The 12928-nt window shown below is 40.4% G+C and overlaps 1 protein-coding gene across 1 annotated transcript in view; it reads right to left on the bottom strand.

The window, feature by feature from the left end:
- dok6 (docking protein 6) overlaps positions 1-12928 on the bottom strand; it is a 30321-nt gene that overhangs the window by 371 nt on the left and 17022 nt on the right. The window contains exons 4-7 of the mRNA XM_030769867.1: positions 10806-10925; positions 8883-9072; positions 8550-8688; positions 7730-7845 (exon numbers count right to left, since the gene is read on the bottom strand). Coding sequence (XP_030625727.1) covers positions 7730-7845; positions 8550-8688; positions 8883-9072; positions 10806-10925 — 565 coding nt within the window. The remainder of the gene's footprint in view (positions 1-7729; positions 7846-8549; positions 8689-8882; positions 9073-10805; positions 10926-12928) is intronic.

Raw genomic sequence — 12928 nt, 5'->3', positions numbered from 1 at the left:
GACGCCAATTATTGAACTGACCGGATAAACAGCACAGGAGCAGCAGCAGCAGCAGAAATTTTCATGAGTTTGTTCATTATAGTGCTACCTAGTGACCCACATGAACCATACACTGCAGGCCTTGTGATCACCTTGAGAACACGTGTACCAAGTATAAACGTGTGAAGGCCCCGTTTGGGTGAGAACAGCCGCTTTCATAATGTTTGATCAGTGGCCATTTTGATCGTGCTATTCAAAATTAAGCTTTTTTTTTTTTTCTTTTTAATAATCACAGGGTTACATTTTCAAATACTGAAATGCATACGCACCAATTTCCAACATGAAATTAGGAAATGACTTAACCACCTGGAAAACATTTGTTTGTTTGGATTCAGCCAAGTTAGTCTAGAGAGTTAGAGACACTTTTACTTATTTCCTTCTCATTAGTAGAGATCTGCCAAATTTTGGAAGCCACTTCAAAAGTACCTACAGTGCATATAAGCCAGCTTTAATGTACCTACAGTGCATATAAGCCAGCTTTAATGTACCTACAGTGCATATATGCCAGCTTTAATGTACCTACAGTGCATATAAGCCAGCTTTAATGCAGATGTAACAAAAGATTCTTGCATTTCAGTGATTCTGGTTACAAAGGCCACAGGGTTTGACTGTGTGGTGACAATGAAGGCAGTTCAATGGGTTTTTTTTTTCATATTTTATTGAGTTTGGAATTTTCCCAGGTATTCTTTTCAGCCAATTTGGGTTAAAATCAAGCAAATGGCGTTGGACTAAATAAATAATAATAATAAAAAAAACGTTTTGGATACATTTCAAAATTTAGGAAACCCAATTTGAATTCATGAAGCAACATTGTAAAGAGCCCACTCTGTTGATGTCATTTGTGTGACCATGTGTTAAATACAGCCAGAGACACACTTGGTTAAAAGGTTCCATGCAACAGTGGCTATTTCCATAAAGGCATAACATCAAAAAGTTCAACTTTACTGGTCAGACGGTCGAACCGAGTGCCTGCTGCTTCATGTTTTGACCAAGTTTGGCTAGGCTCAAACAAAGTTTTATGGTTTCTTGCTACAAATTGTACTGCTTGGATCCCTAGTCACTTAGGCAATAACACTTTTTGATTCTCATTTATTCAGTTGATTTAATACTTAGTAATGTCACAGGAAATTGAAATATGGGCAACACTGCCCCTCCCCACCAACCAACCAACCAACCAACCAACCAAATTTACAATCCTTCTGAATCTGACTCACAGCTCAGACTCAGACTACATGTCCCAGGGCTGCGACTGTCCATCAATTATGGATAGAAAAGAGTAGTATATCTGGCATAAGGCAATGATACCTTGCATTACCCAGAAGGCGCTGCTCACAACCCATAACCCATCAATATCAGGTCCAGAGATATGAACAACAGCGCAAAGCATCACTTTTTTAAATTTAGTGAGCCATGCGCAGTAAATTTCAGGGGAGTCACACCTTTTAAAACTAGCTCAGGTACTGTCTGGTTGAAATGTCAGTCATAAAGAGTGAGGAGAATTTTTCTGGCGACACCGTGAATGTCAAGGGCAGCAGATTCGGAGCAGCTCCTGTCCTGCATGCTTGGTCAACAGTATCCGGCACGATGCCTCTAGCATTGTGCCAGTGGGGCCTCCTCCATAGGACAGTGTGTATGTGTGTGTGTGAGTGTGTGTGAGTGTGTGTGCCAAGCCTCCTCAGAATAAAGCATGCTCCAGTCACCTTGGAAATTGCTGTCAAGCTGCAGCGTGGAGCAAGGCTGGCCGTCCCAGGCGGCGGATGATCTTAGCTGGCAGTAAGCAGAACAGGATGGGAGGAAATGGAGCAGGGGCCAGGCACACAGCAGTAGGGCACTAGCACACTCCAAACACACACATACACCCACACAAACCTCTCACTATTGAAACTACCCTGTAACCCAAATTCTTTATTGCTGTAACAGAGCGACACAGATGAAGACTGAAGCTGTACGTGAAACGTTTCAGATTAATGTACGAAATGCACTTCAGTAGAAACGCAAGAAAAACTGCATGTCGTTGTTCAATCCTGTTTGCCTCAGTGGCAATCTCAGTGTCAAATTTCAAACAAAAAATTAGGTATTCAGCTCATGAAAAAAAAAAGGCATCAAGTCTTGATTTGCTTGTGTCTTAAAAAACAATCTTAAAGAATTTATATTATTTCGGCATCACCCCATCTACAACAAATGATACAAACAACTGTTTCTCAAGAAAATGTCAAAATACCCAAGCATATAAAATAAACATATGAATCCACTGTTTCCCACGAGACCCAGTGCTTTGAGCTCAGCCTGAAGTTCTTCAGATTAACACTCTTCTGTCCCTGCAAACAACAACAAACCCCCCCCCCCCCCCCCCCCAAAAACCCCTATCATTCCATACTTCTGGGAGTAAAGCTGGGAGCGCCATAAGAGAGGTGACTTCTCTTCATCAGTTATCCGAAAGGGGTGGAATCAAACCGACCATATCGCTCTCATATCTCAGCCGAGACAATCCAATCTTTAACAACAGCGTTTTAAAGCGCTGTTGTTAGGCTCCGTGGGCCGATTTGGGTTGGGAAGAAGAAGAACAAATGCAATCATTTGCCAAAGCCATAAACAAGCACATTTGCCTGTCCCCACCGACAAACCAACCCCCCACCCCCACCCCCGGCCGCGGTGTGACTTGAGGTTTTGGGGGCCCCCTGTGTAGCTCCGAGGGCTCTAGTCTTCTCTCACCTGGTGAGCGGCAGACGGTGATTTGTCATTGCCTTGTCATTCAGTGGGAAGGTCACGACTCCCCATCTAGTGCCACAGCTGCACTACTGTGGTGAGCTTTCAAAAATTACAAATACAGGGAGAGGTGCGACTAGAGTTTTCCTTCCCTCCCATCTCGAAATGACTCACAAGTGACACCTGTAATTGGAACAGGTGGGCAGATGTTATCAGCACAGAGTTGGACTCTCCGCCTAAGCTCCGAGCTCAGATCATCACCTTCATCATCATTGTCTCTCTGGCTATTCATCATCATCAGCTTCATCATTACGACCAGCCCCGCAGGAGCCAAAGAACTGAACCCTTCAATTCCATTAGAATTGCAAATAGCACAAAAGATAACTGTTGAGCACTTTGCAGCATTTGGTCAGGAAAAAAAAACAGAGAGAAAGAAAGAAAGAAAGAAAGAAAGAAAGAAAGAAAGAAAGAAAGAAAGAAAGAAAGGTGAGATGGGGTGATTCAGTGGTATGGCATCAAATTATTATAGCACTTGGAAATGGAAATGTTCTTTTCTCACTTCAATATCATTGATGCTAATTGATCCATTTCAGGGAAGAAACTGTCCTACAACTTTAAAAAAAAACTTTTAAGTGCACCTCCTGTTCCTATGCATCAGCAGCCTCTCAGTTGAACAACACTTTTAAGACTTTTTTTTTTTTTTTTCGCTCTCCCTGAAATGCAACTTGTACGAAATTAAAAGCATTTTGGGGAGCAATTCTGTTTTCAAAGAGAGCGTAATTGAAGGCCAGCCTCTGTTGCTAAGGCTGGCTGCTTATCTGAGCTTATCTAAAAGGGCAAAATGTATGAGACAGACAACTGAAGACAGAAAAATGAGCCAACCAAAAAGCTCAGTTTTCAGCATTCTCAATGTTGCATAACAGATGATTGTTTTGCACTTCCTATTCAACTGTGTAGCCTCTAATTCTCTGTGTACAATGGTTGCCTTTGGGACTTCACTCAAAATATCAGTCAAGCAGTAACTAATCCTAATAACTAGAATTATTATGACTCACAGTTTCCTGAAATATAAAAGTCACCCACATAAATATAAAAATCTCCAGCAAATTGGTAGGCAACAGTCTCTGAGAGAACTAGTATAAATATGTACTTCAATATAAATGCCCCACTCAACCTACCGTGTTGAACAAGGTCAGTCCGCAAACTCACAGACAGTGCCATCAGTAACTCAGCACCAGGGCAGAGCCAATCAGCAGAGACGAGGTGCAGCTGGTCAGAAGGACACACCTGGGACCAATCAGAGTCTATCACTCAGCTCCAGTGAGCGCTACTGGTGCTTAAGGAGAAACCGGCGAGTGACCGAGCGAACAAAAGACCGCAGGAGTTCAGAGACGCGGGCTGTCCTAACATCAAAGACAAACGAGTGCCAATAAAACGGTCATCACTGATTGGAAACCGCTAAAAGAATTCACCGACGAAGGACCACCGCTGTCTACTTCCCCTGAACTTTTCAGGTTAGAAACACAAGGAAAAGTGAAAAGACTTTGTTGTTTACTATATTGAGCTAACCGCCCGTCTGTTGTTATCTGCAGTGTTTTTCGGATACAGAAAGCCTTGAGGCTGAGAGTGGTGGCTCTAGGGGAAAAGGATGAAATGGAAAGGACCTTTTTCCTCTGCTTATTTTTGCTTTGTTACATGTTTAATGAGCACTTTTTGTCTGGAATTGTTATCAATACTCACCCCAAGGCCACGTTTACTGAACACCACCTGAATTTAATATAGCACCAGTGCTCGAATTCTCACAGAAATTCTCTGTCGAAGACCTGTAACTAGTCCACTGTTACAAAATACAGAAGAGCTATGCTGTCACTATGCTATGACAAAACTATGTTAGCAGAGGCATGATCACAGTTTTACATAAGCAATTTTTCACACAATACAGTAGATCTGGAGATGACGTGTGCTATGTTAAAAGTTTCCAGTAGAGATCCTAAACACCCTTGTTTAAATAGCAATGATTCTGCGAATGGAGAAAATGTTTTTGCAACCTAAGAGAAAAATGCATTTAGTTACAGGTTATAGCCTAAGCCATTGCTATACAGCTCATTTCCATTTCAACATCTGTCAAGAGATGCAATTTTTTCCCAGAACATTCTCGTGTATTCCGTCCACGTTCACAGACCACAATATATAATATCATTTCAACTCACACTTGTGTTGTGTAGTTGTGAAATATACATATACAGCTACTCATTTTACGGATGTATGAAAAGAACAGTAACTTATTCATATTGAATGAAAAATAAACAAGTACTCGAATAGCGCCTAAGTCCTCAGTGGGAAAGGAAGTAGTACTCGTTAATTAGGCTCCAGGTCTTGGGGGTATTTAATCTTAAACGGACCATGACTCAGCAAATTGACCATGCTGATTGCAAATTTATCTTTTGTACAATCCACAGCAAGGAGGTAGTTCAGTTCAAATGTTTCATTTGTCACCAGAATGAAGACCCGAGTCAGACAATATTTTATTTACTTATTTATTTTTTTCCCTCCATGAGCAGTGGAAAAACACTGGGGTATGGGGGCATTCTGTCAGGTCTGATTTCGATTGAGCTTTGATTGAGATTAGAGTGACCACAGTGACTGCTTTCTCTCAGACAACAAGATCTCTGCTCTCTCTGTTCTTCTAAATGATTCTAAATGAGATCTGCTACAAATTTCCTTTCTTTGTTTTGATATGTTGCTCTAATTTATTCCAGCTAAATGACATCATACCTGATTTCTTTTGTGTCAGATACTCAACTGAATGTGCTAAACAAACTGTAGCATATTTGGACAGTGAATTCTTTAGTCATGATTAATAGATCTTTGTATAGAGCACATTCAGCATGGATCTAGCATTTGGATGAATGTCAGACAATTCATTCTTTTTTTCTCTACAGTTTCCATTCAGTGCGGTTAGTGACGGTGAACGCGTAAATAGCAAATACGACAAATAGCCGTGCTTAAGGACAAACCTCAGCCTGGTATGTGAAGCTTTGAAAATGACCTTCAAGCACATCAGCACACAGCTACCTTATCACTCGCGTTTGCCCTCCTTATGTTAGCACCTGTAGTGCGCTCCACCATAGTGATACATTTCATTTATTCATTGGAAAAAGGAAAAAAAAAAAAAAGAAAAGAAAACATTCTGCTGAATTTGTATTTTCGAGAGAGGCAAATGAGATGGACGAGAATGCTTTCCGCATCAGATGTGAAACATCTCAACAATGGGAATGCCAGGATGATGAATGAGTAGCATGTTTTTAACCATGGCACCAAAGGCCCAATCTGGTGCTAGTCCATCTTCTCTCTCTTGGTCAGGAAAGCAATTATGCTCAATGAGATCAGGAGACCTCTTTTACATGCTAAGATTGACGTGCCGGGGTTCTTTCAATTTAATGGTCATGCCTGTGATTCAATATATTTTAGTGCTATTATCATTATTATTATTATTATAAGCATGTTGCTGCATATACCGGTAATGATTTATTAGACATAAGATTGCTCTGTGCAAAAGCATAGCAGGTCCTCTGATTCATTCCAATCAACCGACATGTGGCGCACACGAACAAACACAAAAACAATAAAAACACATTTGTGTGCCATTCCTTTGTCCAAAATCTGTATTCCCCATTTTCCTTGATGGGGGGGGGGGAACTTTTATCAGTGAAAACCAAGTGGTTTAATCCTTAGATTAGTAGATTAATATATTAATAAACAGCAAAAGGGGAACCTCCACATGAAGCGCTCAATCAGCTAAAAGACTCTAATCCTCCATAAAGTCAGGAGGGCCCTGGCTATCTCTCATCCCAGCAGGTGGAGGAGTCTCGGCGGAGGAGCAGACAAAGCCATCATTGGCTTCATTCTACCTGTAACACCACCGCTGGGATCAAAGTCTCCCTGCCAACACTCATGTTCTGCTCCCCAAAGCCGTTATTTCCCCGAGTGACTGTGAAAACCGCCCGTTGTTCAGCCACATTCGACACGTAAAAGCGGCGCCCAACACGCAAAAAAGTCATCCATCAGTAAGAATGAATTACTAATATTTGTCTCTCCATATCAGGAATGTATTTGTATTATTCATGTGGAGCACTGCATGCATGGCTTAATTTTCCATTATGTATTTAACTATCTATCTATTTATGTGCATGTTCAGTACTTTTATTATTAATGAAAGTACATATTAAGCGACTGGTACTAGATTTTATGTGTTGCCAGAGGTGTGGTTCCACAACAAAGTGAGACTCAGTTCTATGAGGGTGGATAATTCCACCTGAGGTATTGCTTGTCAAAATGTCTTTCAATCAAAACCTAAAAACTGTGTTCAAACAAATTTATCCATGATCACACAAGTCACAAGCGAATTCAATTATTTGATTAGTATAAGATGTGTGTATTGGACTGAGACAGTAACAAGTTCAAAAAATATAAGTAAACAGATTTAACATTCCAATCTATGCAGGTAATGTGTGAATACCAGTGTAGCTGTTGACTAATGTGAAATGGCCCCCTAGGTATCACTTTTGGAGATGGGTTTATGGTAATGTGAGCACAAAATGGGCTCCCATTGTGAATGTTTTGTGAAAATTGAAATTGAAACATATTAGTTTTAAAACACATCAGGCTGAGAGCTGGATTCAAAACAGTTTGCTTAAGCAATTTCCGCCTCAATAAAAACTACTAGTGAAAGAACCGCTGCATAAGTGAATGACTGGTGCAATGAAAAACGCAGATCAATGCTTCTCATTGAACTCAATGGCTCGCCACATTTGGATTGAATAGTACTGCTTCGTCATTAGGCTCAATGTGCTGTGAACATCTGAGTGTTCAGCTAGAAATATTCCCAGTGAAAATAGAGACACAATCAACACTCTTTGAAAAGTCATAGGATGTAAGATGTCACACCATCCCAATTCACTGTTTTGCAAGCCGAAAATCGGGCGTCTTACCTTGGTATCTGTAAATATCTCCCACACTATTCTGTCGCATGATGTGGTGCCAATAAGCACTCCTTGGAAGAGATATCGACTTTGTCAACGTGTTCTCATTCGCGAGTGTCTAGAAACAGAACCAAAATCATTATGTTACATCAATTATATTTCCAGTCAAATCACTTCAAAGAGCTGCCACTCTAAGGCTTTTCCTGACTAAGTCCAGTGTTCGCTCAATAACTTCCATTACACTACTTTGATCAGCCACATGAGTGATGGCAGAAATGCAATGTAGCCCTAATTACGTTGAATTAATCATATGCTTTAGTACAAGTCACTGACAAACATGGAGATTCTGACAAAGAACTACTGTGTCATATTCCTTCCTCTTAAGTCATACCTGCATGCTTAATCTGGTCTTTTTTTTTCTTTTTTCTTTTTTAACAACCAAAAATGTTCTGTATTCCAGAAATGGGAATGTAAAGTGTGAACTGGATTCACATATTTCAGTATAAATAGCCGGTTTGGAGAAGTCCAGAGGCCCGTATGGTGAGTTTTAAGGCTATTTCCATTATTCAAGAGCCATCAACAACCAGACAAGCCTTTCCTGACAAAGTGGACTGATGACAAAGGAAAGAGTAACACTACATTTGTGGACAGACTCTATCCAAACTATTATGTCAAATGCCATCGAAGCAAAGACGTCAGGAAATCTGCTTCCATCTCCTTCCATTTGATTTAATGTCAAAAGCCGTATAGCCGTTGAATGAAATGAGTACATTTTACAAGCGAGTTTGACTGATGTGAATGCACTGGGCGAAAATCTCTTACCTGTGAGCTCCTCTCCACCTCCATCATCATTCGTTCATGCTGTTCCGCTATAGAGAGGGTGGCAGAGTGGACCCTCTGATAGATCATCTCTCCTTCCCGTGTCTGAAATGTGAACAGGCCCTCTCCTGTGTCACACATCCTGCAGCCCCACACATACACATACACACACACACACACACACACACACACACAGATTTTCACTGTGACAGCCAAAAAAAGTCTCCTCTTGAGATCTATTTCAATCTTTTCTCTTTGTTGCCTTTCAGTTTCTATTGGGTTTATTCCTTCAGAATCAGTAGGGCAATGCACTGTAATAAGATGATGGAGTCCTACCTCCCAGATTCAAACGTGAACCAGGTGGAGTCTCTCCCGTATCTTCTGAGTGAATTAAGGGGCCACATGACGAGTTTGACTCTGGCATTGTGAATGTCCCACAGGTAAATGTTCTCATGCGTGATCTGCATAGTACATTCGCCATAAATATCAAGGTTTGGGGTGGGCATCAGGTACACGTGGAATCTCTCTAAGAAAAATACATGAATAAATACATAAATAAAATAGTTATTCACCAAAATGTTGATACCAAAGTGTGGATACCACTCAGCGTAAGATTATCATAAATTTACAATCACTTCATCTTTCCTTCATTTCGACACGAGAACCCTCCATTTCCCTGTGCTGTGGAAAAGTGCCAGAGAAATGTAGTCTCTCTCATATTCACATTCTGGAACACACTCGATTCAGTACATAATATTCAGACCTAGAAGGCTAACTTTGAACACAAAAAAGCGTAAACTAGGAGGAATATATAAATGCACCAGGCATAAGCACATTTGGGTAAGTATTGAATACACGAATGTGAGAGCTATCTTAAAAACGCTACACAGCCACCGGCCAAATTTTGACATTGGGATCACCTTTTCTTTTTAAGACATTTAGTAGTGTTCTGACAACATTGTCAAAAAAGGACTGTTTCCAAGTATAATCAATAAGTGTCGTTAATTAAAAAAAAAACAAAAAAAAACCCAGAAAGAATTATAGAGGAGATGAAAGATAATATGCAGCGGTTTGTTTAAACTGACTGTACTATGTGTGTAAAGGAGAGATTAAAGAAAGGTGCCCTCATTCCAGCAGTGTAGATGTTATAAAACACTTAAGTCCTCTAAAGCATCATCGTAGGTCTGAATGGACTTAACAAACATGATCATCATTTCCTCTCCATCACTTTACTTTTCAATGGGACCGTAAACAGTAAGAGAAAACATGATGGTCAAAGTGGACTGCTAACCACGGAGCTGTGGTGGAGAAAAAAAAACAAAAAAACAAAAACAGCTCATTACAACTGGCTAGAGAGGCAGGGATAGATCCCTTTTGCCATTTCAATTAGTTCAAAAAGGCTTGAGAGTACTCATAATCAAAATTAATAGTGGCTAATTATGCCTAATGTCTCAAAATAAGCTATGCGTCTTGTGAGAGGAAGTGGCGATGGAATACGGAGCTATTTTGGGAATGCAGAAATGAACTCTGATTTAATTATTGGACCCCGCTGCTGAGGAGTTCTAATTGAAGTCCAAATACTGAACTTTACTCCAGGCAATAAATGGAGGAAAAAGATGCCTGAATCGACCTTCACCATATGTAATCATTTACACAATGCGAAAAACAAAACAGTCATTTCTATCGTTTTCTTTCAAAAGTGTTATACGGTCTTAATATTTCCTCAGTGTCTGCTTCATTTTTGGACATTTGAGGTTGATTTTCCAAAATTCTGTTAAAGAGACAAAAGTTAAGAAGACGCCCTCTAAGATTTTGAAAACTCAAGTTCGATATAAAAATTAGATCTTAGAACAGGCAATCTTCTTTTTTTTTTTTTCTGAACAACAGCTATCATTTGGGATTTCTCTCATTCCAGAGAGAGGCAACAAATTACTTTGAAATATGCCGATAATAGATTTCTTTTTCATTTCCGAACAATTTCTTGCGGGTAAGCTAGGACATTTATTTCACTTTGTTTAAGAGCTTTATCTCATTCATCTCTGTGACAAGCTTCATTATGAGCGAGTGCTCTGATGCACAGCAGTATTCATTAAGCTTTTGTGGAGAGCCTTGGCCGAAGCAAATAATCTATAAACATGAGACCGTTAAGACCTCGAAGGATTGTGTTTAACAAACACATTTGGTCGTGTAATAGAATCGTTTCCCAGTACAAGAGGAAAGTGACCCAAAAAAAAAAAAGGCCCCTAATTGGACACTGACCATTCTGCTCCCTCTGCACGCCTGCTGCTAACAGGTCTGGTTCTCCAAGGCTGATGTCATTCAGCCTGCTTCCCAAACACTCCAAACACAGCAGCTTACACCACTCCTCAGCCTCCAGCTCTGTGAGCAAGAGAACACACACGCACGCACACGCACGCACGCACACACACAGATACAGAGAGACAGAGAGAGAGAGAGAAAGATACAAGGCGAAAAGGGTAAGATGCACCACAAACAGGTAACAAGTGCAAGAGGAAAATCCATACCATCGATTCACCACTGATGGAAAGAGGCAAGCAGTTTATGAACAGCCAGCAGTAGATGAATGTTGATTTTTCTCCGACCCCCCCCCCCCCCCTTCTTCTTCCCACACCTCTGAGTTATACAGTGCGTTTTACATTAAGACAGCATTTAACCAAGGCAGGAGACCAGAGATTAGCTTATCCTGTAAATTCAATCAATACACTATTATCCAAATTGAAGAGCGAGGAAGGGGAGTTTTGCACACAATTATTGAGCGGCCGACAAAACTGACAAAAAAAAAAAAAAGGAAACCTCTGTGCTTAATAAAAAGAATTAAACGATTAAATTGTTGCTCAGATTTCAGTCAGTGCCTCCTCTCTTCCTCCGGCATATATTTGGGACACTTTGCAACAACCGCAGAGACTGAGAGCATGAACGAACATGGAGAGCACCATTTATTCACCAAAAAAAAACAAACAAAAAAAAAAATCCACAGACCACTGCAGCTGTCCCCTCAAACGCTGCCACTGTCTTTCTCACACTCCCTCATTAGAGAGAATGAGAGAACCATCCTCATATGACATTGTACCATTCATTAGTGGCACATTAGAGCACATTCCTTGGGCACACATGAGAAAATGGCACTCTACAGGAGTCTAAGCGTAGACAAAGCATGCCAGATGAGTCATTTGCATGTATTCATTTAACTGTCCTAATCTCTTCTCTGTCAGATGCAGAAATTTTAATGAAACCCACCTTTCTTCCAAAGGGGACAAAAATAATCTACTAGAGATCGTTACCAGTCATATTCTAATGAATACACCCAGCAAATTAACATCCGCTCAGGGTCTAACACGGCATAACGTTCTAACATGATGAGAGAAAGCAAAAAAAAATTTTGACTGTACCATCAACCTTCCAAAATAAGGCTTGTACAAACAGTTTTTATAAGTTCTGTTTGGCAAAGGATCACACTGAACAGGGTAAGATAAGACTTTTTAATTACACACAAAGAAACTTAACAGATCCATGACCTTGCTGAAACCACACTCAGGGATTTGTTTGAATGGCAATGGCTGTTAAATCATATGCATATTTTTTTTTTTAGGGAATGTTAATGCAGGGGATTTTGTGAAGCTTGAAATGAATAAATATGTTAAAACATCGACTCGTCCGAACGGATCGTTCGGAATGTTTGACCGTCGGTTACGGCGTCCATCGGCTTAAACAAAAACAATTAAAGGGAGTTAATGCGTTAATGGAAGTTTGTGGTCGAAACTCATTTGCGCAATCCTAAAAAAAAAAAAAAAAAAAAAATTCCACGGGCAAACCTCAATCGAGAACACTCTGCTTGTCTGGATAACTCAACTGTGCTAAGCTGAAGCCTGAACACAATGCCCCGATGCTTCGGATTACTCATCTATACCAACTTCTAGCACACAAATAAATCACTGAGCTTGGGTTTTTTTTTATTTTTTCTTTTTTTTTTATCTCCCACTGTTGTTCCAGGCACATTTTTTGCATGGCCTTCCTCCCTGTGACTGTGACCTTTAAGTGTGTCTAAATTCACACACACTTTTAGGCTCACTGAGTGGAAAATTGGATAAACAAACACTTCATCAGCATGGCAGCCTCTCCAGCATTCGGGTGCTATGCGAATGACAAAAGTAGATTGGTGATTGCATAGCTTTATATTTTAAATTTTTAATGGCTCTCCTAGTGAATGGGAGCAAGGGAGAGCCAAAGGCTTGAGAGCACGACTAATCAAAAGAATAGGACTGTGGGGAAACAGAAATAACAAACAAAATCAAAGTCATTTCACCCCGCTGAGACCCACGTCCCCCCGCTGTCACCACAGAAAGAGACTGAGGGAGACAGAG

Source organism: Chanos chanos, chromosome 3 (genome assembly GCF_902362185.1).
Source record: "Chanos chanos chromosome 3, fChaCha1.1, whole genome shotgun sequence".
Classification (NCBI taxonomy): domain Eukaryota; kingdom Metazoa; phylum Chordata; class Actinopteri; order Gonorynchiformes; family Chanidae; genus Chanos; species Chanos chanos.
This window is presented reverse-complemented; position numbering and strand designations above follow the sequence as displayed.